The sequence below is a fragment of the Bolinopsis microptera genome, chromosome 4, assembly GCF_026151205.1.
Source record: "Bolinopsis microptera isolate Bmic1 chromosome 4, MBARI_Bmic_1.0, whole genome shotgun sequence".
Taxonomy (NCBI): Eukaryota; Metazoa; Ctenophora; class Tentaculata; order Lobata; family Bolinopsidae; genus Bolinopsis; species Bolinopsis microptera.
In genome coordinates this window covers 1,547,535-1,574,529 of record NC_087075.1, presented here as the reverse complement: position 1 = coordinate 1,574,529, position 26,995 = coordinate 1,547,535, and the positions used below count along the sequence as shown (strand labels likewise).

General features: G+C 38.1%; 1 protein-coding gene across 7 annotated transcripts; it reads right to left on the bottom strand.

Annotated features, from left to right (window-relative positions):
- Positions 1-1,589: 1,589 nt before the first annotated feature.
- Positions 1,590-26,995, bottom strand: LOC134814181 (anoctamin-7-like). 7 transcript variants are annotated; one of them, XM_063822234.1, is made up of 27 exons: positions 26,703-26,995; positions 25,196-25,216; positions 21,785-21,839; positions 21,445-21,596; positions 21,012-21,131; positions 20,408-20,490; positions 20,003-20,089; positions 19,387-19,508; positions 19,153-19,208; positions 18,328-18,396; positions 18,075-18,183; positions 17,279-17,369; positions 12,771-12,885; positions 10,161-10,221; positions 9,710-9,842; positions 8,285-8,372; positions 7,925-8,089; positions 7,593-7,741; positions 6,943-7,141; positions 6,199-6,304; positions 5,894-6,046; positions 5,346-5,398; positions 4,998-5,152; positions 4,631-4,721; positions 4,276-4,398; positions 2,676-4,122; positions 1,590-1,833 (listed from the first exon to the last, which is right to left on the bottom strand). In XM_063822234.1, exons 1-26 carry the CDS (start codon positions 26,802-26,804, stop codon positions 4,048-4,050), a joined length of 2,733 nt encoding a protein of 910 aa, XP_063678304.1. In that variant the 5' UTR covers positions 26,805-26,995; the 3' UTR covers positions 1,590-1,833; positions 2,676-4,047. The 7 variants fall into 7 exon arrangements, with proteins under 7 accessions (XP_063678304.1, XP_063678306.1, XP_063678307.1 ...); XM_063822236.1 differs by lacking the exons at positions 25,196-25,216; positions 26,703-26,995 and adding an exon at positions 23,412-23,628; XM_063822237.1 differs by lacking the exons at positions 25,196-25,216; positions 26,703-26,995 and adding an exon at positions 23,412-23,628 and having other exon boundaries at positions 2,928-4,122.

The window sequence follows — 26,995 nt, the reverse complement described above, 5'->3', positions numbered from 1 at the left end:
GATTATCCGGCAAACTAGCCTGGCTCAAGGAGTTACACTCGGATTATCCGGCAAACTAGCCTGGCTCAAAGAGTTACACTCGGATTATCCGGCAAACTAGCCTGGCTCAAGGAGTTACACTCGGATTATCCGGCAAACTAGCCTGGCTCAAGGAGTTACACTCGGATTATCCGGCAAACTAGCCTGGCTCAAAGAGTTACACTCGGATTATCCGGCAAACTAGCCTGGCTCAAGGAGTTACACTCGGATTATCCGGCAAATTAGCCTGGCTCAAGGAGTTACACTTGGATTATCCGGCAAACTAGCCTGACTCAAGGAGTTAAACTTGGATTATCCGAGTCTCCGACAAACTAGCCTGGCTCAAGGAGTTACACTCGGATTATCCGGCAAATTAGCCTGGCTCAATTGGAGTTACACTCGGATTATCCGGCAAACTAGCCTGGCTCAAGGAGTTACACTCGGATTATCCGGCAAATTAGCCTGGCTCAAGGAGTTACACTCGGATTATCCGGCAAACTAGCCTGACTCAAGGAGTTACACTCGGATTATCCGACAAAATAGCCTGGCTCAAGGAGTTACACTCGGATTATTTGGCAAACTAGCCTGGCTCAAAGAGTTACACTCGGATTATTCGGCAAACTAGCCTGACTCAAGGAGTTACACTCGGATTATCTGACAAACTAGCCTGGCTCAAGGAGTTACACTCGGATTATTCGGCAAATTAGCCTGGCTCAAGGAGTTACACTCGGATTATCCGGCAAACTAGCCTGACTCAAGGAGTTACAGTCGGATTATCCGGCAAAATAGCCTGGCTCAAGGAGTTACACTCGGATTATCCGGCAAACTAGCCTGGCTCAAGGAGTTACACTCGGATTATAATTTTCGCCCATTTGTGGACCAAGGAACTGAGGGACTTGAAAGGAGCCCGAGATTTAAAACGCTATCAGTAATAATATGGGGTCCCCAGGTGATATCAGTAGACGATCGCTATCAGTAATAATATGGGGTCCCCAGGTAATATCAGTAGACGATCGCGGTGGTGGGCGATAATTCTCACCTCGTTAAAAATGTAAGAGTACAACTTTTAAAAGGATTTTTGTGTTATATTTTATTTTTTGAGTTTAATGTCACTCTCTCGCATGGAAATGTGGTACGAGATATATATCGAAATTAGTTCCGCTTTTGGTTACCGATTTTGCAACTTCACAATTTTAGAACCATATTTGTAAAGCTGGATTCATCACCTCATCTTGACGATACAAAAAATAATTTATAAAGATCACTGAAGACTTCTTTGAGATAAAAACAACTTGAAATTTACATAAGCTCATGTACATGCTAAAACTGAATCCTACAAAACGGTAAAACAATTTTTGACAGCAACTTCAAGTTACATGTAAAAATGTTTTATCTCAATCAATTTATATTTTTGAAACCGAAAAATTAGTCCTTTTATTTTAATTATCCAGCGGAAAGTGCACCGCACCTTTTTATAACCTGATTTGGAACTGATTTTAATATCTGTAATACAAGGTCAACTTGCTCAACATTCTTACTACTTCATGATAACATGCATTTTAAAAATAACCTTCAAGTTTTTCTATTCTTAATGTCAATTTCTTCAATCCAAAGTTCCATGAAATCATTACGATGTCCCACATATTCATTATTCAACCACTTAATTTTGTTTGTTAAAAACAAAAACATGGCTGAAAATGGTGCCTCAAACACGAATACTCATTTTAAACCTCACGATAAGAATTCTGTGTCGTCACCTACTCAATGTTCATTGGAAACCATGCATACACCTAAAGATTAAAGATAATGCTGATCCTACAGATAAGTCACTAGTCAGTGTAACACTGCTGATAGTCACTAGTCAGTGTAACACTGCTGATAGTCACTAGTCAGTGTAACACTACTGATAGTCACTAGTCAGTGTAACACTACTGATAGTCACTAGTCAGTGTAACACTGCTGATAGTCACTAGTCAGTGTAACACTGCTGATAGTCACTAGTCAGTGTAACACTACTGATAGTCACTAGTCAGTGTAACACTGCTGATAGTCACTAGTCAGTGTAACACTGCTGATAGTCACTAGTCAGTGTAACACTGCTGATAGTCACTAGTCAGTGTAACACTGCTGATAGTCACTAGTCAGTGTAACACTGCTGATAGTCACTAGTCAGTGTAACACTGCTGATAGTCACTAGTCAGTGTAACACTGCTGATAGTCACTAGTCAGTGTAACACTGCTGATAGTCACTAGTCAGTGTAACACTGCTGATAGTCACTAGTCAGTGTAACACTGCTGATAGTCACTAGTCAGTGTAACACTGCTGATAGTCACTAGTCAGTGTAACACTGCTGATAGTCACTAGTCAGTGTAACACTGCTGATAGTCACTAGTCAGTGTAACACTGCTGATAGTCACTAGTCAGTGTAACACTGCTGATAGTCACTAGTCAGTGTAACACTACTGATAGTCACTAGTCAGTGTAACACTGCTGATAGTCACTAGTCAGTGTAACACTGCTGATAGTCACTAGTCAGTGTAACACTGCTGATAGTCACTAGTCAGTGTAACACTGCTGATAGTCACTAGTCAGTGTAACACTGCTGATAGTCACTAGTCAGTGTAACACTGCTGATAGTCACTAGTCAGTGTAACACTGCTGATAGTCACTAGTCAGTGTAACACTGCTGATAGTCACTAGTCAGTGTAACACTGCTGATAGTCACTAGTCAGTGTAACACTGCTGATAGTCACTAGTCAGTGTAACACTGCTGATAGTCACTAGTCAGTGTAACACTGCTGATAGTCACTAGTCAGTGTAACACTGCTGATAGTCACTAGTCAGTGTAACACTGCTGATAGTCACTAGTCAGTGTAACACTACTGATAGTCACTAGTCAGTGTAACACTGCTGATAGTCACTAGTCAGTGTAACACTGCTGATAGTCACTAGTCAGTGTAACACTGCTGATAGTCACTAGTCAGTGTAACACTGCTGATAGTCACTAGTCAGTGTAACACTGCTGATAGTCACTAGTCAGTGTAACACTGCTGATAGTCACTAGTCAGTGTAACACTGCTGATAGTCACTAGTCAGTGTAACACTGCTGATAGTCACTAGTCAGTGTAACACTGCTGATAGTCACTAGTCAGTGTAACACTGCTGATAGTCACTAGTCAGTGTAACACTGCTGATAGTCACTAGTCAGTGTAACACTACTGATAGTCACTAGTCAGTGTAACACTACTGATAGTCACTAGTCAGTGTAACACTGCTGATAGTCACTAGTCAGTGTAACACTGCTGATAGTCACTAGTCAGTGTAACACTACTGATAGTCACTAGTCAGTGTAACACTGCTGATAGTCACTAGTCAGTGTAACACTGCTGATAGTCACTAGTCAGTGTAACACTGCTGATAGTCACTAGTCAGTGTAACACTGCTGATAGTCACTAGTCAGTGTAACACTGCTGATAGTCACTAGTCAGTGTAACACTACTGATAGTCACTAGTCAGTGTAACACTGCTGATAGTCACTAGTCAGTGTAACACTGCTGATAGTCACTAGTCAGTGTAACACTAGTCAGTGTAACACTGCTGATAGTCACTAGTCAGTGTAACACTGCTGATAGTCACTAGTCAGTGTAACACTGCTGATAGTCACTAGTCAGTGTAACACTACTGATAGTCACTAGTCAGTGTAACACTGCTGATAGTCACTAGTCAGTGTAACACTGCTGATAGTCACTAGTCAGTGTAACACTGCTGATAGTCACTAGTCAGTGTAACACTACTGATAAGTCAGAAGCAACACATACACCCCAGAGGGTGATATACACAAGGGGTATATCTACTGATAAAAAGAGCACAAGTTCACAAGTATAATCCCGATTATATTGAACCCAAATCCTAAAACCAGTAAGAAGATTAAATTCAAAGTTCATCGTCAAGTCTGTTAAATGGGTAAAGATCTGGCTTTCTTTCAGCTCCGCAGGTATGGATGGTAACTGTCCAGTAAGGAATGACGCTCAGTCATATTTCTGTCGCTGTCTCTTTTTGACTTTTACGCGGTTTCGGACGTCTTCAAGCTTTTCGAGGTCAATCTGGAATTATTTATAAGTGTGAAGTGCAGTACAAGTGTGCATATTTCATTCAGAATCGCGTTTAAATCATGAAAATATGATAAAAACAGGAGATTACTTTAATCTTTTAATGATAGAAATATGATAGAAAATAAGAGTAAAACAGGTGGTTACCTCGATGACTTCCTTCATCATCTCTCTGGCAAAACTGTCTTCCAGATGAATAAGAGCCTCCAGCTTCTCAGGTACATCAGGTATCAGCAGGTCTATCAACCTCACTATAGTGAACACGAAGTGCTGAAATGTGCACTTTTATTACCAATGTAGCGGATTAGAAATATTTTAGAGGGTTGTTAATAAATTAAACGGTTTTAGTTAAAACACTGGGACTGTCCCAGTGTTTTAACTTCAAGCAGGTTTAATTTAAGGATATAGTCACACTTGCAGAGTACCGCTTATTAATCATTCAAAATCCAAAAGAAGATTATTATTACGGAGAGCTGAGTTTATTATATTTTCAAGTTCCTACCTCGAACACTACAACGAATATAAACTGGACAGCTTTAAGTTTCCACCACCACAAAGATGTTTCACCCTTTTCTAGTCTGTAATCCCAGTACCTGTAAATTGTAACATAGTAAAGAACTGCTTTTATTAATAAATAACTTGTGTTACTTTATCGGACGTTATTTTGGACATTGCGTGAACGGAAATAATTTTGAACGTACTTTAAAATGAACACTCGAATGCAATCATGATCAGTATTTAATTTAATTACCTCATCGGACTTTATTTGAACGAACATTAAAATGAACGCTAAACTTATCGCCAGCGTCCAATTAATTTCCGTTCGAATATAGTCCGATAAGGTAATTGTGTTCGGCTTAACAACTTACTTGCAAGTGTCTATCACTTCTTCCCCTAGATCATTTAAAATAGGACCCGTAAAGGAAGACAAATGACCTTTAACGTATGTTGCGAGTCCGTCGTCATGGTTATATTTCCACAGGATTTGAGAAACGAAATCTGATGTAAATGCAATGACGAACGCCTGAGGTGAGTAAAGTAATTATTTACCTAATTAGTTAATTAGTTACCTATAGATATATATATATATACTCATTTCTGATGTTATAAATTCTTTGAGCTTTCTTGTATAATCGATCGAATAAATATTCAGAAATCTTCAAACATTAATAATACTGATATTGGTAATGATATAAGTAATATTTGTAATTACTTACATTTGTAATGATAGCAATTGAGGCCATATAGTCCAGGATTCCATACCAAATTCCTGGGAAGGAAATGAATGTCAAATCTAAATATACTTTCAACGTTATTATGTGTTACAGTGTAGATCATGACAACAAAAAATGATAGCTGGAAGGTGAACCATATTTTGTTTTGACACGTGACAGTGATTCTGGGTTTTTATTGGTTAATCTCGGTCACACATCACAACAATATGGTTGACCAGTATTCAGATGTATAAGATGGTGGTGGCATTACATACCTATACTGGTGTTATTATGTATCACGTGATGCCCTAATATGGTAGTTGCAGTATCACGTGATGCCCTAATATGGTAGTTGCAGTATCACGTGATGCCCTAATATGGTAGTTGCAGTATCACGTGATGCCCTAATATGGTAGTTGCAGTATCACGTGATGCCCTAATATGGTAGTTGCAGTATCACGTGATGCCCTAATATGGTAGTTGCAGTATCACGTGATGCCCTAATATGGTAGTTGCAGTATCACGTGATGCCCTTATATGGTATTACATACCTATACTCATGCAGTTGATAGGTATTGGTCTCTTGAGTAGTTCTGTGTATTTCTTAGCATCAAGTCTAATCTCCACCACGTTATTTATGAGAGCAAATAGTGGGGCTACAGGGAAAGCAACAACAAACATTGTTGCGAAACCGTACTGAATAACTGAAAATAAGTTATCGTTGTAGTACTCAATGTGGAGCTTAAAGTTATCTTAAGAAAATTCAAAATCAGTTAAAAATTGGTGTTTAGTTGAGTAAACATTAAAATTAGTAATGAAGCAATCACTAAAAATCAGTTAAAGTAAAAGAACCCACCCATTTCCAAGTACTCTGGGAAAAGGTTCTCCTGCTCAGCCAGATCGTTATCAGCCTCCCATGGTGTGGTCATGGATATTGATATCTGTTCTTTATCAGTACCCGACTGTGAGAGAGTTTTATTGGTCATGGATATTGATATCTGTTCTTTATCAGTACCCGACTGTGAGAGAGTTTTATTGGTCATGGATATTGATATCTGTTCTTTATCAGTACCCGACTATGTGAGAGTTTTATTGGTCATGGATATTGATATCTGTTCTTTATCAGTACCCGACTGTGTGAGAGTTTTATTGGTCATGGATATTGATATCTGTTCTTTATCAGTACCCGACTGTGTGAGAGTTTTATTGGTCATGGATATTGATATCTGTTCTTTATCAGTACCCGACTATGTGAGAGTTTTATTGGTCATGGATATTGATATCTGTTCTTTATCAGTACCCGACTGTGTGAGGGTTTTATTGGTCATGGATATTGATATCTGTTCTTTATCAGTACCCGACTATGTGAGAGTTTTATTGGTCATGGATATTGATATCTGTTCTTTATCAGTACCCGACTGTGTGAGGGTTTTATTGGTCATTGATATTGATATTTGTTCTTTATTTGTGCCAGACTTGGTGAGAGTTTGGTTTGATTACTTTGAACTGTCCTTCATCTCAGTAGACAAACTTTATTGTGTTTAGAGAAGAATGTATAATTTTTATGGATTAATAAATAGAGAATCAATAATCAACTGACCTGATATTGATTAGACTTTCTCCGTGACCACCAGCTCTTCATCATAGGTATGAGGAGTTCCTGGAAGTTGTTCATGATCTGTTTACCAAGGAAGATAATGGCCAAGTTCTCAGCTAACTCTCCTAGACACCCACCAGGACCACACGTGTCCAAACGTATTCCGAATATCCGCGTGTAGTTGTACGGAGTACCAGCGAAACTGAGAGGTCATGTGTTAAACACCAGCGAAACTGAGAGGTCACGTGTTAAATACTGAGTACCAGCGAAACTGAGAGGTCATGTGTTAAATACCAGCGAAACTGAGAGGTCACGTGTTAAATACTGAGTACAAGCGAAACTGAGAGGTAACGTGTTAAATACCAGCGAAACTGAGAGGTCACGTGTTAAATACTGAGTACAAGCGAAACTGAGAGGTAACGTGTTAAATACTGAGTACCAGCGAAACTGAGAGGTTTCGCGTGTTAAATACTGTTAGAGAAGTTTATCTCACAATTTGATTTTTTTTTAAAACGCTAAACAGTACAAATGCTTTTGATACGACTATTTCACAGTTTTTGAAGCCGCTAAATATAGTTGATCAGATAAACATTAATCAGCATTGTTAAGCTACAAAGGATTTAATAGTAACTTCTATCAGAAGCTCAACTTACTTTCCCTTGACAAATGCGATGTAGAAACATGAGCCGTAGTAATTAAAAAACTCAAAGATAAATCTTTTAACAGTCAGATTGTTCTGGAATTCAGTTTCTGTTCGATAATTTTCCCAAAGAGTGATCTTCTCCGCCAACCAAGCATAGACCTGCATTGAGATAGCATATTTTAGATTGCAGATATAGTGAACAGGACTGAAGAGTCGCTGATTTCTTGAAACTCCATTTCAAATTAATCAACTATCATACAACCATGTCAAGTTGAAATGGTTTTTTTCAACACTGATTTTATTTATAAATAAACAAAAACACACAAAAGAAGAGTAGTATACCTGAGATAGGACGGTAATGGCTATAAGTTGTAGTATAGACCCTGAGACAGATGATAACGTAGCAGCGTAGGGTTTCAGGCTTCCGTTAGACATGTGGTCGAATATAGAGTACACCGCTATTTTGTAGATAATGATAGAGATCAGGGTTATAATGACTACAATAACCTGAAAATATTCACAGTTTAGTCCAGTGTGAAGCAGAATATTATATTTAGTCCAGTGTGAAGCAGAAAATTATATTTAGTCCAGTGTGAACTGTGAAGCAGAATATTAGATTTAGTCCAGTGTGAAGCAGAATATTAGATTTGTGGGTGTAAAAATAGGATATATTAGTAGAACCCAAAACCATTTCCCACTTACTGTGATGATGACAACAGATACAGCTGTGATAGTTTTGAAAATACTCGGCTCTCGGTACGGCTCAAATCGTAACGTGATCGGATTAAACCTGAAACATTGAAAGTTAAATCCAACATAATCAGTAGTCAGTACTATACAGTCAATTAGCTGACTACTATTACTGAAGTAGAACCCCCTCCCCCTACTATTGTTGAAGTAGAACCCCCTCCCCCTACTATTGTTGAAGTAGAACCCCCTCCCCCTACTATTGTTGAAGTAGAACCCCCTCCCCTACTATTGTTGAAGTAGAACCCCCTCCCCCTACTATTGTTGTAGTAGAACCCCCTCCCCCTACTATTGTTGAAGTAGAACCCCCTCCCCCTAATATTGTTGAAGTAGAACCCCCTCCCCCTACTATTGTTGAAGTAGAACCCCCTCCCCCTACTATTGTTGAAGTAGAACCCCCTCCCCCTACTATTGTTGAAGTAGAACCCCTCCCCCTACTATTGTTGAAGTAGAACCCCCTCCCCCCACTATTGTTGATGTAGAACCCCTTCCCCTACTATTAGTGAAGTAGAACCCCCTCCCCCTACTATTGTTAAAGTAGAAACCCCTCCCCCTACTATTGTTGAAGTAGAACCCCCTCCCCCTACTATTGTTAAAGTAGAACCCCCTCCCCTACTATTGTTGAAGTAGAACCCCCTCCCCTTACTATTGTTGAAGTAGAACCCCCTCCCCCTACTATTGTTGAAGTAGAACCCCCTCCCCCTACTATTGTTGAAGTAGAACCCCCTCCCCCTACTATTGTTAAGTAGAAACCCCTCCCCCTACTATTGTTGAAGTAGAACCCCCTCCCCCCTAATATTGTTGAAGTAGAACCCCCTCCCCCTACTATTGTTGAAGTAGAACCCCCTCCCCCTACTATTGTTGAAGTAGAACCCCCTCCCCCTACTATTGTTGAAGTAGAACCCCCTCCCCCTACTATTGTTGAAGCAGAACCCCCTCCCCCTACTATTGTTGAAGTAGAACCCCCTCCCCCTACTATTGTTGAAGTAGAACCCCATCCCCCTACTATTGTTGAAGTAGAACCCCTCCCCCTACTATTGTTAAAGTAGAACCCCCTCCCCCTACTATTGTTGAAGTAGAACCCCCTCCCCCTACTATTGTTGAAGTAGAACCCCCTCCCCCTACTAATGTTGAAGTAGAACCCCCTCCCCCTACTATTGTTGAAGTAGAACCCCCTCCCCCTACTAATGTTGAAGTAGAACCCCCTCCCCCTACTATTAGTGAAGTAGAACCCCCTCCCCCTACTATTGTTGAAGTAGAACCCCCTCCCCCTACTATTGTTGAAGTAGAACCCCTTCCCCATACTATTGTTGAAGTAGAACCCCCTCCCCCTACTATTGTTGAAGTAGAACCCCCTCCCCCTACTATTGTTGCTCATACCTGACGTCGTCCTCCTCGCACGTGACCGCATATTCAGGTCTGGCCGGTTCCTGGGCGTCCGTAAAGTCAGCTTTGCTCCAGAGGAACGCTAAAGTTATCTGGTAGCGTTTCCAGAACTCCAGGAAGAACGCAGCTGATGGTTTTGTAATTAATTAATTATTGAAACATCAGACATGTAATTTGTAGCTCGGGTAAATCGTTAATTAACGGTAAATTAATGGTAAATCGTTAATTAACTTTGTTCTTATTTGAGAAGAGCGAACTTATTGTGTATGCGTTTAGAGTATAGTAATTGTTTTAGGAACAATCCTTTGAATCCGATCATCATTCATGTCTTCGAAATTTAAAGCCAAATATTTTCCTTGCACAGTTTTTCCCAAATAAATATTGGTACACGGTGCAAATATGGAATCATAAATACAAATATAATTAAATCTTAAAGCAGACTCACACCAAAAGGAGATGAATATTGCAAAGAATACTGAACCCCCGTTATTAAACGCGTTCGCCACCTGTAACAAAAGGAGATGAATATTGCAAAGAATACTGAACCCCCGTTATTAAACGCATTCGCCACCTGTAACAAAAGGAGATGAATATTGCAAAGAATACTGAACCCCCGTTATTAAACGCGTTCGCCACCTGTAACAAAAGGAGATGAATATTGCAAAGAATACTGAACCTCCGTTATTAAACGCGTTCGCCACCTGTAACAAAAGGAGATGAATATTGCAAAGAATACTGAACCCCCATTATTAAACGCGTTCGCCACCTGTAACAAAAGGAGATGAATATTGCAAAGAATACTGAACCCCCGTTATTAAACGCATTCGCCACCTGTAACAAAAGGAGATGAATATTGCAAAGAATACTGAACCCCCGTTATTAAACGCATTCGCCACCTGTAACAAAAGGAGATGAATATTGCAAAGAATACTGAACCCCCGTTATTAAACGCGTTCGCCACCTGTAACAAAAGGAGATGAATATTGCAAAGAATACTGAACCCCCATTATTAAACGCGTTCGCCACCTGTAACAAAAGGAGATGAATATTGCAAAGAATACTGAACCTCCGTTATTAAACGCGTTCGCCACCTGTAACAAAAGGAGATGAATATTGCGAAGAATACTGAACCCCCGTTATTAAACGCGTTCGCCACCTGTAACAAAAGGAGATGAATATTGCAAAGAATACTGAACCCCCGTTATTAAACGCGTTCGCCACCTGTAACAAAAGGAGATGAATATTGCAAAGAATACTGAACCCCCGTTATTGAACGCGTTCGCCACCTGTAACAAAAGGAGATGAATATTGCAAAGAATACTGAACCCCCGTTATTGAACGCGTTCGCCACCTGTAACAAAAGGAGATGAATATTGCAAAGAATACTGAACCCCCGTTATTAAACGCGTTTGCCACCTGTAACAAAAGGAGATGAATATTGCAAAGAATACTGAACCCCCGTTATTAAACGCGTTTGCCACCTGTAACAAAAGGAGATGAATATTGCAAAGAATACTGAACCCCCGTTATTAAACGCGTTCGCCACCTGTAACAAAAGGAGATGAATATTGCAAAGAATACTGAACCCCCGTTATTAAACGCGTTCGCCACCTGTAACAAAAGGAGATGAATATTGCAAAGAATACTGAACCCCCGTTATTAAACGCGTTCGCCACCTGTAACAAAAGGAGATGAATATTGCAAAGAATACTGAACCCCCGTTATTAAACGCGTTCGCCACCTGTAACAAAAGGAGATGAATATTGCAAAGAATACTGAACCCCCGTTATTAAACGCGTTCGCCACCTGTAACAAAAGGAGATGAATATTGCAAAGAATACTGAACCCCCGTTATTAAACGCGTTCGCCACCTGTAACAAAAGGAGATGAATATTGCAAAGAATACTGAACCCCCGTTATTAAACGCGTTCGCCACCTGTAACAAAAGGAGATGAATATTGCAAAGAATACTGAACCCCCGTTATTAAACGCATTCGCCACCTGTAACAAAAGGAGATGAATATTGCAAAGAATACCGAACCCCCGTTATTAAACGCGTTCGCCACCTGTAACAAAAGGAGATGAATATTGCAAAGAATACTGAACCCCCGTTATTAAACGCATTCGCCACCTGTAACAAAAGGAGATGAATATTGCAAAGAATACTGAACCCCCGTTATTAAACGCGTTCGCCACCTGTAACAAAAGGAGATGAATATTGCAAAGAATACTGAACCCCCGTTATTAAACGCGTTCGCCACCTGTAACAAAAGGAGATGAATATTGCAAAGAATACCGAACCCCCGTTATTAAACGCGTTCGCCACCTGTAACAAAAGGAGATGAATATTGCAAAGAATACTGAACCCCCGTTATTAAACGCGTTCGCCACCTGTAAATAATTAATGTCAAACGCTAAGGAAGATTTTCATATCACAAAAAATTGATATCATAATTTCGATTTCATGAAAATTTTTCCAGGTTTTCAAATTTAATAGCTCATTTCTTCAAATAATACGGAAATCACAATGCACAAGGAAATAATACATGAAATCATAAGGAAATAATACATGAAATCATAAGGATATAATGCAATGAAGATTCATGCGTGCTACAGCTCCTGCATTGGAATCGAAAATCGGGCAATTTCAGCATAATGAATAACAAAGGTTATAAAGACATCACTCTTAGTGTTCAGATTTCACCCTTATAGTTATAATATGTTGGAGAGGTTTAAAAAACAGGAACTTTTAAAAAGGAACACTATTCCTTAGGAATAGATATTCAACTCGACAGCGAAGAAAACCACTAAATCTGTTTCCGTTTGGATTAGCATAACTATAATTATAACCTGTGGAATTTACCAAGCTGCTTCTGCAAAGCAGTCCTGAACGGTTTATAACTAAAAACGGAACAAATCAAACCATGCATCTGAAACAAGAGATATAAATAAACAAGAGATGCAAAACGATGAAATAAAATATAAAAACATCAAACTTAATGCACTCCAGACCACTCATGCAGTTAAACTGATCATTCCATATCACGCCTCTCACCATAAATAGATTACAAAATGATTTGAGGTCCACGATATCACACTCTTCATCACAAGCGGGGCATATTGGGGAGTGCGCTTCAGTATTGCTGCTGTTTTCATCACACACCGCGTCACTGAGGTAGCGCTATTATATTGCTGAGTTGTGACGTCACAGTGACGTCACTGAGGTAGCGCTATTATATTGCTGAGTTGTGACGTCACAGTGACGTCACAGTGAGACACAGTGACGTCACACTCTTCATCACAAGCCGGGCATATTGGGGAGTGCGCTTCAGTATTGCTGCTGTTTTCATCACACACCGCGTCACTGAGGTAGCGCTATTATATTGCTGAGTTGTGACGTCACAGTGACGTCACAGTGAGACACAGTGACGTCACAGTGCGCTTCAGTATTGCTGCTGTTTTCATCGCACACCGCGTCACTGAGGTAGCGCTATTATATTGCTGAGTTGTGACGTCACAGTGACGTCACAGTGAGGCACACCGCGTCACTGAGGTAGCGCTATTATATTGCTGAGTTGTGACGTCACAGTGACGTCACAGTGAGACACACCGCGTCACTGAGGTAGCGCTATTATATTGCTGAGTTGTGACGTCACAGTGACGTCACAGTGAGGCACACCGCGTCACTGAGGTAGCGCTATTATATTGCTGAGTTGTGACGTCACAGTGACGTCACAGTGAGACACAGTGACGTCACAGTGCGCTTCAGTATTGCTGCTGTTTTCATCGCACACCGCGTCACTGAGGTAGCGCTATTATATTGCTGAGTTGTGACGTCACACCGCGTCACTGAGGTAGCGCTATTATATTGCTGAGTTGGGGCAATACAAGGAAGGAAGCGTTTTAGGTTTGCGTTCAAGTGTTCATGTTTGTACGGCTTTGTGACAAAAGGTATTTGTTATATGTTCCCGGGAAGGGAATGCATTTTATCCAATAAACCGCCGTGCTTTTTTGTTTGGATAAATTTAAATAGGATTTTTGCCGATTTGCTTTTGAATAAATGCTAACGATCGAATAAGCTGCGCTGAGGAACTAATGATCACTCCTACTTTGATAATACTCTTGTAGTGAATCAGTGAACTGATCAGTAGTACACCACCACTACAAAACTAAATGGTGAAATGCTGCAGTCCGGGCAGTCGTGCCATTTTAGTGAAACAGTTTGCTTTATCCCCTGCATTTTAGTGAAACAGTTTCACAGTTTATCCTCTGCATATAAGACTGCAGAACCACTCACATAGGTAGAGAAGCAGTACATAGCAAGAGGTTCATCAATACACCTATCACACGCTGAACACATCAGAGCCCCGGAAGTGTCTTCTTCACAAACACCTCCCCTGGAGTTGAACAGGAAATGAGTTCCAGATAACAGTGTTACCATGGTACCACGGTAACCATGGTAACCATGGTAACCATGGTAACCATGGTAACCATGCTACCATGGTAACCATGGTACCACGGTTATCATGGTACCTTCTCCACATCGTTAACAAGCCATAATGTCCAGCACATTGTCAGGCTTAATTTTATATGAATTTAGTCGTTTTGATCCTGCAAATATTGAATCGCAATACACGGTTGGATGAAATTTCGTATCTCGGCTCCCGATGGAAGTTTCGTGGTCAAGGACCCCATTAAAATCTCGCAATCATCAAATTTCTGAGGGCGTATGATAGTTTGGAAGCTTTAAGTCGTTTACTTTTTAAGTTATGATGATATTTCATGTAACACTATTTTTTACCAATTTCACATCTTAATTTAAGTTTCTACCATAACTATAACAATTCCTTAAAAGTACCATGTTGGGGAGATGACGATCTGATCATTTTAGGTGAATACCGATAGTGACTTTCCTGATCATCAAAACACCAAGTTTTAGCATGATCATGCAGCTATTCATAAGGTTAAAATTCCCATCAAATAATGGTTAAAATGTCATCCCCCGGCTACAAGCACCTTGTTTACACTCCAACAAGCGTTTAGTTGCAGTTTTAGAGAAGATTAAGGAATTAGCTCTATTTAGCGTAGCAGTATGACACGTGGTGTGTGACGTCATAACACGTGGTGTGTGACGTCATAAAACGTGGTGCGTGACGTCATAAAACGTGGTGCGTGACGTCATAACACGTGGTGTGTGACGTCATAAAACGTGGTGCGTGACGTCACTTGTCACCCTCTATTAGCTCTATTAAGCGTAGCAGTATGATGCAATTGGCATATAGATATTGGCGGAGGTACAGTGCAGCACATGTAGATAGTATAACTAGGTATAGCGGGTGTAAACTGTAAGTAAACTGTAAGTAAACTGTAAGTAAACTGTAAGTAAACTGTAAGTAAACTGTAAGTAAACTGTAAGTAAACTGTAAGTAAACTGTAAGTAAACTGTAAGTAAACTGTAAGTAAACTGTAAGTAAACTGTAAGTAAACTGTAAGTAAACTGTAAGTAAACTGTAAGTAAACTGTAAGTAAACTGTAAGTAAACTGTAAGTAAACTGTAAGTAAACTGTAAGTAAACTGTAAGTAAACTGTAAGTAAACTGTAAGTAAACTGTAAGTAAACTGTAAGTAAACTGTAAGTAAACTGTAAGTAAACTGTAAGTAAACTGTAAGTAAACTGTAAGTAAACTGTAAGTAAACTGTAAGTAAACTGTAAGTAAACTGTAAGTAAACTGTAAGTAAACTGTAAGTAAACTGTAAGTAAACTGTAAGTAAACTGTAAGTAAACTGTAAGTAAACTGTAAGTAAACTGTAAGTAAACTGTAAGTAAACTGTAAGTAAACTGTAAGTAAACTGTAAGTAAACTGTAAGTAAACTGTAAGTAAACTGTAAGTAAACTGTAAGTAAACTGTAAGTAAACTGTAAGTAAACTGTAAGTAAACTGTAAGTAAACTGTAAGTAAACTGTAAGTAAACTGTAAGTAAACTGTAAGTAAACTGTAAGTAAACTGTAAGTAAACTGTAAGTAAACTGTAAGTAAACTGTAAGTAAACTGTAAGTAAACTGTAAGTAAACTGTAAGTAAACTGTAAGTAAACTGTAAGTAAACTGTAAGTAAACTGTAAGTAAACTGTAAGTAAACTGTAAGTAAACTGTAAGTAAACTGTAAGTAAACTGTAAGTAAACTGTAAGTAAACTGTAAGTAAACTGTAAGTAAACTGTAAGTAAACTGTAAGTAAACTGTAAGTAAACTGTAAGTAAACTGTAAGTAAACTGTAAGTAAACTGTAAGTAAACTGTAAGTAAACTGTAAGTAAACTGTAAGTAAACTGTAAGTAAACTGTAAGTAAACTGTAAGTAAACTGTAAGTAAACTGTAAGTAAACTGTAAGTAAACTGTAAGTAAACTGTAAGTAAACTGTAAGTAAACTGTAAGTAAACTGTAAGTAAACTGTAAGTAAACTGTAAGTAAACTGTAAGTAAACTGTAAGTAAACTGTAAGTAAACTGTAAGTAAACTGTAAGTAAACTGTAAGTAAACTGTAAGTAAACTGTAAGTAAACTGTAAGTAAACTGTAAGTAAACTGTAAGTAAACTGTAAGTAAACTGTAAGTAAACTGTAAATAAACTGTAAGTAAACTGTAAGTATGACAGAGCAGCAACGCCCAGGTATAGAAGCAATATTCGGCACTGTACCCCTGAAATGCGGCACAGCTCCATGTGATTCTGCCGAAAGAATGTAACAATAGAATTCCACCCTTACAGAAACCACACCCCCTCACACAGAACCATGTTCAGCCAGTGGCGTAACGTTGCTTGTTGGCGCCCCCCCCCCCCCCCCCCCCCGCTGAAAAGGCGCCCCCTGTTGGCGCCCCCTCCCCTTTTGGCGCCCCTCCCTAAAATTGAACAAATTAGATGAATTTAGAGGATACACCGGTAAAATCTCTAAACAAGGGTGTTTCTAGAGCGAAACGCCCCCCCCCCCCCCCCCCGCACAGCGGGGTCGGCGGGGCACTTTGTTACGCCACTGTGTTCAGCTGCTGGATTAAGAACATGTAGAGGCGCACATTGATAGAAGCAGTAACCGCACATTGATAGAAGCAGTGACGTCACTGTGACAGAAGCAGTGACGTCACTATGACGGCACTCGGACAGAGACTCACAGTGAACTTGAGGCAGTGAGAGGTGGCATTGACTTCCCTGCATTTGTCACACAGGGAGCACAGCCTTCTGCTCCTGATATCAGCTGCCCCGTATAGGTTATATGTGGAGTTACAGAAGTCGTCTCTGTAACCAGAATTATGTTGCTTTATTTTAAGTTTATTTTAAGTTAGCATTTTGAGTTGTCATTGGTGCCAAAAATGAAAATTGTATACCTTTTTTGGATATCAATGATGTAATAATTCCCACTTAGCACATTTTTTAATAAAATGAAAATATGCCACTTAACAGTTAAACCTCAGTACTTTATGAGAACGTGCAAATTCTTTGGAAGCACAATAATCAATGACATTTAATCAATTTTAATCTAGATCGGGAGAGTTCAATTTGTATGAAAAGTTTATAACTTACACAACTTCGTTGCCGATGATGGAGTAGATATCGTAGGCGAAGACAATGCTACCAACAACCGCTGGAACTATCAGTAACTTTGTGTAAAAACCTGATTGAAAATTACATAAAGATTCAAGTAATTTTTTCATTAAATCCAAATTATGATCCAATTTGATTCTCGAAAAAAGTTTTCCTGGTAGTATTGCTACTCTACACTCTACACTCTACACTCTACACTCTACACTCTACACTCTACACTCTACACTCTACACTCTACACTCTACACTCTACACTCTACACTCTACACTCTACACTCTACACTCTACACTCTACACTCTACACTCTACACTCTACACTCTACACTCTACACTCTACACTCTACACTCTACACTCTACACTCTACACTACACTCTACACTCTACACTCTACACTCTACACTCTACACTCTACACTCTACACTCTACACTCTACACTCTACACTCTACACTCTACACTCTACACTCTACACTCTACACTCTACACTCTACACTCTACACTCTACACTCTACACTCTACACTCTACACTCTACACTCTACACTCTACACTCTACACTCTACACTCTACACTCTACACTCTACACTCTACACTCTACACTCTACACTCTACACTCTACACTCTACACTCTACACTCTACACTCTACACTCTACACTCTACACTCTACACTCTACACTCTACACTCTACACTCTACACTCTACACTCTACACTCTACACTCTACACTCTACACTCTACACTCTACACTCTACACTCTACACTCTACACTCTATAACGTACCGAGCCAGGCGAAGTACATGGCGACAGTATCTCCGAAGTAGATTCTGACTCTGTTGAGAGGCTGGTACTTGTACCATCTCCCCCAATCCGACCAGAACATGCTCAGAACCTGCAGTTAACATCTCAATTAGCTGTGTTACCAATATATAGTAGTAGTAGTACTACTAATGTGTTTATCATTACTATAATAATGTTAATTCACTGTGTTTATAGTAACTATAGTAACTGTGTAACCATAGTAATGTGTTTTTACCTGTCTGTCGTTAAGGAATACTTTCTCATCCTCGGGCCGATCTTCCACATTGGGCAACTCATAAGGTCCCTGGGACGGAACTTTAGTTAAATATTGTTAATGGAGTGCAGTTTTTATACTGAATAATATTCAGCAGTTGAACAATATTCAGCAGTTGAACAATATTCAGCAGTTGAACAATAGTCAGCAGTTAAACAATATTCAGCAGTTGAACAATATTCAGCAGTTGAACAATATTCAGCAGTTGAACAATATTCAGCAGTTGAACAATATTCAGCAGTTGAACAATATTTAGCAGCTGAACAATATTCAGCAGTTGAACAATATTCAGCAGTTGGACAATATTCAGCAGTTGAACAATATTCAGCAGTTGAACAATATTCAGCAGTTGAACAATATTCAGCAGTTGAACAATATTCAGCAGTTGAACAATATTCAGCAGTTGAACAATATTCAGCAGTTGAGCAATATTCAGCAGTTGAACAATATTCAGCAGTTGAATAATATTCAGCAGTTGAACAATATTCAGCAGTTGAACAATATTCAGCAGCTGAACAATATTCAGCAGTTGAACAATATTCAGCAGCTGAACAATATTCAGCAGTTGAACAATATTCAGCAGTTGAACAATATTCAACAGTTTACGTCAAGACTAGAACAATGATGGTGTCTGGACTTGAGACCAGCTTGCTGTACAGAACATTAGTTAATACTTTCATTCTTTGAATACAATTAAGCGCTAACACAACGATTAACATCATTGTACGCATATAACCAATGAGGGTGTATGATAAGCAGTATAGCGTAATAATACTAAACACTCACATCATGGAGAGGATACCAGGCGGAATAAACATCATCTTGCAGCAGATACTCTATACCTGCATTATTATTTATATTAGTATTTACATTATAATATTTATGTAAAAGGAATTTGGATAAAATAATCCACAATTTCAAAATTTCAAAATTCCATTTGAAAATAAAAATCGCATTTGTCTGTACTATATACAGAGAGTTAGAGAGTTATAAATTTGTTTCTTTTTTAGTTGCACTCACCGACGTTATCTTTCTGACCGGATTTATTCTCTTCTGTAAAAGGAGTCTCTTCTAGAATGTAGGAGACGATGTAAGACCTCTCCCCCGTGGTAAAGAATCCCGGCTCGTCGTGGTTTATGAACCTTCAGACAGTGTTAAGGTTATTTTGCAGTGACGTCACGGTGACAGAAACAGTGACGTCACTATGACGTCACATTGACTTCCCTTCATTTGTCACACAGGGAACACAGTGTTAACGTTACGAAGGTACTTTATTTTTACTTGCTTGATTTTTATGGTTTCTCAATCATACAAAAACCAAATTTTAGTTCTTATTGTTACTAGGATTTTCCACTAACATCCCAGAGAGCAATTTCCTAGAAAGCAAAATTGTAACATGTATTTCTACAGATGAATGTAAGTAAGCCCATTTTATTGTTTTACAGTATTGTGTAAACCTTCAGACAACATAGTAAACACTGAAAGCACGGATTCTACAACAAATTAGTCCGCTGAGAATAAGAAGCAGACTATTGCTTATTAATACCAATTATTACTGATTAAAACTGAATAGACTATCAGAGCGAATGAAGGGTTTGCATCAGAAATTTGCATTTTGTGTAAAATTAAAACTAACCTTTCAGCTTTGTTTTGAGCGAATCTTGCACTGATCTTGTGATTCTTCATTTCATCCCATATCTCATCTTTGTAAAACTTTTCACCCCTGCAATAGTTCGCTTGATAAGGTTCGTACGATTTACGGAAATTACCAGTAATGGTATCCAGTAAACTACCAGTAATTTGAGGTTCTCCTAATTAATTCTTGTGACATAATGAATGTTAGCTACTGTTAACGGGGTCAGCGGGGCCCTTCGTTACGCCACTGTATCTAGTGTTAGTACCTAGATAACACTGTTAGTACCTGTGTAGAGATGAGAATAGCTAGATAACACTGTTAGTACACTGTATCTAGTGTTAGTACCTGTGTAGAGATGAGAATAGCTAGATAACACTGTTAGTACACTGTATCTAGTGTTAGTACCTGTGTAGAGATGAGAAGAGCTTCCAATCAAACCAACTCCTCTCCTCCTTATACTCATCTCTAAATATCTTCATAGGATCTATCTGAAGTTAACAACCCGTCACTCGTCAATTTCATATTATTTTAGACGAGGTCACCTTAAGGCCTCTCACTATGTAATGCTATTTAACACAACTATAATACATTGTTTTTCTCATCCAGGAAATCTCAGTTTCAAGCTTGACCACGTTGTAGAGTGTAGAGTTGCAAATTAAAACCGAATCAAAATAAGCTCCGACTTTGATTTTTGCCATAATGTCGGGATGCAAAGCAAAACAGCCTGAACAGTAAGTGAAGCGATTATCTGTACTCACTCGTGGGGTTTTACTGCCATTCTGTTCATAACCTCAATTTATTAGTATTAACTTGAAATGAGCAGCACGGAATATACGGACAGGGGATAGATTATTCAAAAGACTTATCAGCAAAATTGTAGTTGAACACCGAACAGCATACCGAGTTACTTAAAGAACACATCAATCACCCATAAAGAACATATTATTATGAAGAACACATAAAGATTAAAGAACATATAAAGAGAACAAGGGATGGCGTATTTACAAACCTTTAGCAGCTTCTTGACTTGCAGATGTTCTGCATACTCGAAAAGGCACTGCTTGGTTGCGTGAACCTTCACGTAAACAATCCTCTTAATGTCCGAACCCTCATTCTTGTCATATGTTTCCTGATAAAGATTGTTATAACTATAACATGTATAGTAACATGTATAGTAACATGTATAGTAACATGTATAGTAACATGTATAGTAACATGTATAGTAACATGTATAGTAACATGTATAGTAACATGTATAGTAACATGTATAGTAACTTGTATAGTAACATGTATAGTAACATGTATAGTAACATGTATAGTAACATGTAAAAATTAAACATTTCTCGATATGGAGCCAGTGTAATACGAATTAAGGTATTAGAGCTACTATAAAAGAGATTCCAGTGCAATAATTCTGTCACTGTGACGTCAGTGTTACTAACGCGTTCAATAGAAAGTCCCTTCCTCTCAAGGTTTTCTTCAAAGATCCTCCTTTTCTTCTTAGCGTCAAGTTCTTTTCCCGTCTTCTGGATGGGAGTTTTCTCTCCGCATTCTTCTAGATCCTCTATCACTTCTCTATATGAGAGAACAAAGTCTGAGATATATCATTGTTAGATTCAAGCATTTTCCAAAAGGTTGCCAACCAATGTATATTCCAATCTTTAAGGCAGATATGGTTCTAGTTTAAACGTTCGTATTATCGTTCAAGAAGGACCTTCCCATGATTTTCTAAGATAGCAGCAATAAGCAAGTATGTTTATTGGTTATGTTAAATCAATATACCTATCCGTTTATCTGGATCAGCTCGGAAGTAGTGAAGGGAGTAATCGTAGTCCTCCTGAAGAACAATTTCATTACCCACAGTAGTAGAACATATAATATAACCACAGTAATATGTAGTATAATACTACTATGTAGTATAACACTGTATGTAGTATTACTTTACTTTAGGCGATTCTCGATGGAAATAAACGAGGATGTAGTTTAGTGTAGTATAACCACAGTTGTAGTATAATATGTAGTATAACCACAGTAATATGTAGTATAATACTACTATGTAGTACACCCACAGTAATATGTAATATAATATGTAGAATAACCACAGTAATATGTAGTATAATATGTAGTATAATATGTAGTATAATATGTAATTAATATATAGTATAATATGTAGTATAATATGTAATATAATATGTAGTATAATATGTAGTATGACCACAGTAATATGTTGTATAATATGCAATATAATATGTAGTGTGGCAATACAAGCAGCAAGTATTACCATTCACCACGGGGTCCCTCAAGGTCCAACATTGGACCCTCTAGAATAACTCGGTTCATTGGGTGTAATCGGGGTATTTTATCATTGAACTTAACATAATATAAAATATGTCGCTCAGTATGTGCTACCAATCGTCTAGACAAGATGAGACTTGGACATAATGATAAATGCAATCTATGGTGTTATAAAAATATTGAAATAGGCTTCAAGTTCAAGGAACGACCAGGAAAGTGTAAATCTGAGTACCTTTTTTGAATAACTATTAGAATCACTCAAAGTATCATCCTCATCAACTGGGTAGCTGACTGTGACTGAGGGAGCACTATTGCCTGTGGAACCATAGTCCGAACTAGCATTTACATCGTGCAGTAACAAGTACGCTGAGTCATTATTAAAGGAAGACAATCTTTCTTTCATTAGCTGGACGTGACGAGGAGAGGTCTCCCTTACATCACTACCTAGAGTGTGTAGCCTCTACTAGGTTCCACAGAAACTATTTTAAAGCAACCACAGAAACTATTTCGTAAGAACATGCAGAGCAAGACGTAACAAAGGAAAGCGGAGACCTGTGTAAGGTGTGAGACATACAACAGTGGATGCAGCGTGTTTAGACAGTAGACACCATACAATGGTCACTCCGGTGCTGTTAATTAATGTTTTGTATTCGCCCAGCCCGCGGATCCAGTAGTATAGCATTCATATCATTAATTAAACCAAATCCGATGAAGGATGTGAGATACGGGATTTTAGTAGGAATTCTCCGAGTCACGCCCGATGCTCTGATAGTCACGCTCGTGCGAGTGCAGAAGAAAAGAGATGTGTGAAAAGGGGTGACCGTGTTGAACAAAGACATTGTACCGTCTGCAAATGTTCCATAATTCTATTCTAGATTAGAATATAGTAATAGATGTTACTTTTGTTTAACATTCAATGTCAAATTAACCTGAGATTAAGCTCAATATACTTACAAGCTCATTTCCAAACATTTCAATATACTTACAGGCTCATTTCCAAACATTTCAATATACTTACAGGCTCATTTCCGAACATTTCAATATACTTACAGGCTCATTTCCAAACATTTCAATATACTTACAGGCTCATTTCCAAACATTTCAATATACTTACAGACTCATTTCCAAACAGTTTTTGGCAACAGCCAACTGAAACCTTTTTGGCTAGGACTCGTGGATATTCCGAATCATTAGGAACTATTTGTTGCGGTGTCCCTATGGCACTCATGGTTTTTAGTGATGATTCTGATGCTTAATTCATCATGACCTTGAGATCAACCATGAAGCACTCTCTTGCTTCTTGAAATCTAGAATGGGAAAAAGATAAACCAACGACCTTTATGAAAAGCAAAGAGCACACAAAATTTGCAAAATTCTATCGAAAAAGCAGCATCGGATGACGGGTCAAAACAATAAAATTCCAGAAAAAACAAAGCAACAAAACTACAGTAATTCTCCACTAATAATTCTTCACTAATTCAAAGTAAGATACTGGCCACTATAACTTAATATTATGTATATATATTATATGATTATGCTGTACTTAAAACTATAGTGCACCGATTGCGAAATGGCGGTTTTTTAGAAATTGTCAATAAGTTCAGCCAATCAAAATACAAATAAAAATCGATTCAATCATTACTGGATCACTTTTAATCAATTCTACGGTGAGAAATACGTTTTGTAAAGTTTGTTCAAAGTTCTTAGCGTTTCGAGTGGATACACCATGAGGAGCTAGTGAAGATCACGACTTTCATGAGGAGCTTTATCCACTAGAGATCTCCACTAGAGATCTCCACTATGGGTAAGTAAATATAGTTACAGTGTTTTCAGTACACATACTGAGAACACTGTACTGAAAACACTACACTGGATTGCTCTGTAACTCTACAAGTGTGTATCCTGACACTCCACATGAAGTGTGGTACTCAAATACTACAAGGATTAGATAACAGACTGCTTCTGAGAACTGGATAATATACACAATGCTACAATGGAATGTGTCTTAATGATCAGCTCCAAATAACAGGGTGGATACCCAGGGGGTCGTTAGTGCACAACCGGAGATGCGTACTCTCCGTGCGGACTGTGTAGTGCGTGTAACCGTGAGAAGCTCCTCGTCTCGGTCACATGTGATACACGTGACTGAGACACGTGGGGCCGCACATGGAGCCAGATGGACAGCTGGTAACCGCAAGGTATTGTGGATAAATAAATTGTATAAAACTGGAATTAAATTTAGATTGGTGTACTGTGATTAGCTTTCCTCATATTGTGGTAAGTGTGCGCTGTATTGATTGTGCCAACAACAAACTGGAACACTAGGACTTTAGATAAAGATTAGGAACCTACCTAATAGTAATAAAGATATAGGTAGTGTAAATAGATAAAGGCTAGTATTAAAGAGATATATGTAGTATAGCATAGGTCAAGTTAAGGCAGGGACAAAAGAAAATCGCGATTATTTTGCCCAAAAATCGCGATACCGCGATTTTTGACAGACTATACGTAAGACTATTATACATCAAATTTGTCGCAAAGAATGAGAAAAATCGCGATCCCGTACATGCCGCGATTTCCTTTTGTCCCTGAGTTAAGGTAGTATGCAGTAAGAAACATCCCACAAACAATCAAAAGAATTAACAAAATAAAGCTTGTTAATGTTAAATGATTATTCGCCCCCTTGTTAGTCCCACCATGGCACTTTTACTATGAGGAAAAATGATAGAAAAATATAGTGTATGTGTGCAATTATTGGATATATTATATACGATGTATAGCGAATATTCATTAATGAAAATTTGTTGGTATCATTATTTGTTTACCCCCCCCTGCTTCTTACACCGCACTTACCGCAGATCCCCCCCCCCCCCCCCCCGCTTCTTACACCGCACTTACCGCTGATGCTGGTTCTTGCTCCTGAAAAATATTTGCAGGTTAGCAAACGTAAATAAATCTCTTAATTATGAAAAATATAATGTAAATTACCGATCAGTAATTTCAATATACTTTATTAAACTCACAAAATCAATATTATCAGTTTTACAGACACGAAAATTTTGCCGGCAAAGTTCGGATTGCGCGATTGTGGAGTGAATAACTTAACAAGTAATAACACTTTTAAAACTAGCTTTATTAGCTGGTGGAGCAAGCTTCTCTCAGGTTTTATCTTATTTCTCTTATTTCACTTATTTCACTTATTTCAATTATTTCACTTATTTCACTTATTTCACTTATTTCTCTTATTTCACTTATTTCACTTATTTCACTTATTTCTCTTATTTCTCTTATTTCTCTTATTTCTCTTATTTCTCTTATTTCTCTTATTTCTCTTATTTCTCTTATTTCTCTTATTTCTCTTATTTCTCTTATTTCTCTTATTTCTCTTATTTCACTTATTTCACTTATTTCTCTTATTTCTCTTATTTCTCTTATTTCTCTTATTTCTCTTATTTCTCTTATTTCTCTTATTTCTCTTATTTCTCTTATTTCTCTTATTTCTCTTATTTCTCTTATTTCTCTTATTTCTCTTATTTCTCTTATTTCTCTTATTTCTCTTATTTCTCTTATTTCTCTTATTTCTCTTATTCTCTTATTTCTCTTATTTCTCTTATTTCTCTTATTTCTCTTATTTCTCTTATTTCTCTTATTTCTCTTATTTCTCTTATTTCTCTTATTTCTCTTATTTCTCTTATTTCTCTTATTTCTCTTATTTCTCTTATTTCTCTTATTTCTCTTATTTCTCTTATTTCTATTATTTCTATTATTTCTCTTATTTCTCTTATTTCTCTTATTTCTATTATTTCTCTTATTTCTCTTATTTCTCTTATTACTATTATTTCTCTTATAGAAATAAGGAAATAAGAAAAATAATAAACATATTATGATGGTATTGGATGGTGACGTGAAGTATAAAGAATACGATCAATGGTGCGCGGTGAAATGTTGAAATGTGACCATGATAGGATTATAGCTTGATCCAAAAACAGTAATTCCTGCGCGGCTTCTTCTCCGGACAATGTCAGTACATTTAGGTACATAATACACTGCGGTGGAGACTGCATACCTATCGAATATACCTTTAGAATACAATCATGACAGAGAGTTAATTATTCGCGTGTTCCATTATCCCTATTATGATATTTAGAATTTATCATTATATGACTGGATGCACGCGGGAACTAGTACTTCTGTTGTGAACATTATTTTTTTCCTGGGTTAGATCAAATTCGTGGCCTAATTCACAAATACCTCTAGGTCTGTGAAGAATTACGGCAATATAGTGTGTTTCCGATATACGTGATATTTGAAATACCCATGGTAGTTGAGATTTGAAAGTCTGACCACAAGATGAGACTAATAACTAATGAAGTGTTCGTGATGGTTACTATAGAAACAATCTTACATCATGAGAAGGTGGAGGAGTGAAGCCAGCTAAATGACCAGTATCTTCTCCTTCTTCTAGCTGGATACCACCTTCAAAGTTGAACACGTCAGCATCTGACATCTTCTCACTTTACACTCAGCAGTGTCTTCAAAACTTATCAATATCACACCTAGAAACAGCCGTCGCTAAGAAACTACACTGGTGAGGAGTGGCCCAACAATCAACCAAATATTGTAGGATAGACTCAACGATAACAGATCAACATTGCAACTCCTGAGTTTACACGTATTTACAGTACAAGAAGCGAGCGT

Excerpts from the sequence above, each read along its gene's own strand:
- LOC134814181 (XM_063822231.1), bottom strand. The coding sequence starts at position 22,700 with ATGAAAGAAAGATTGTCTTCCTTTAATAATGACTCAGCGTACTTGTTA. Across the intron at positions 21,840-22,529 it reads CTAATAGTTATTCAAAAAAG|GAGGACTACGATTACTCCCT; the intron begins GTACTCAGATTT and ends ATTGTTCTTCAG. Across the intron at positions 18,397-19,152 it reads CCTGGTATCCTCTCCATGAT|GGACCTTATGAGTTGCCCAA; the intron begins GTGAGTGTTTAG and ends GTTCCGTCCCAG.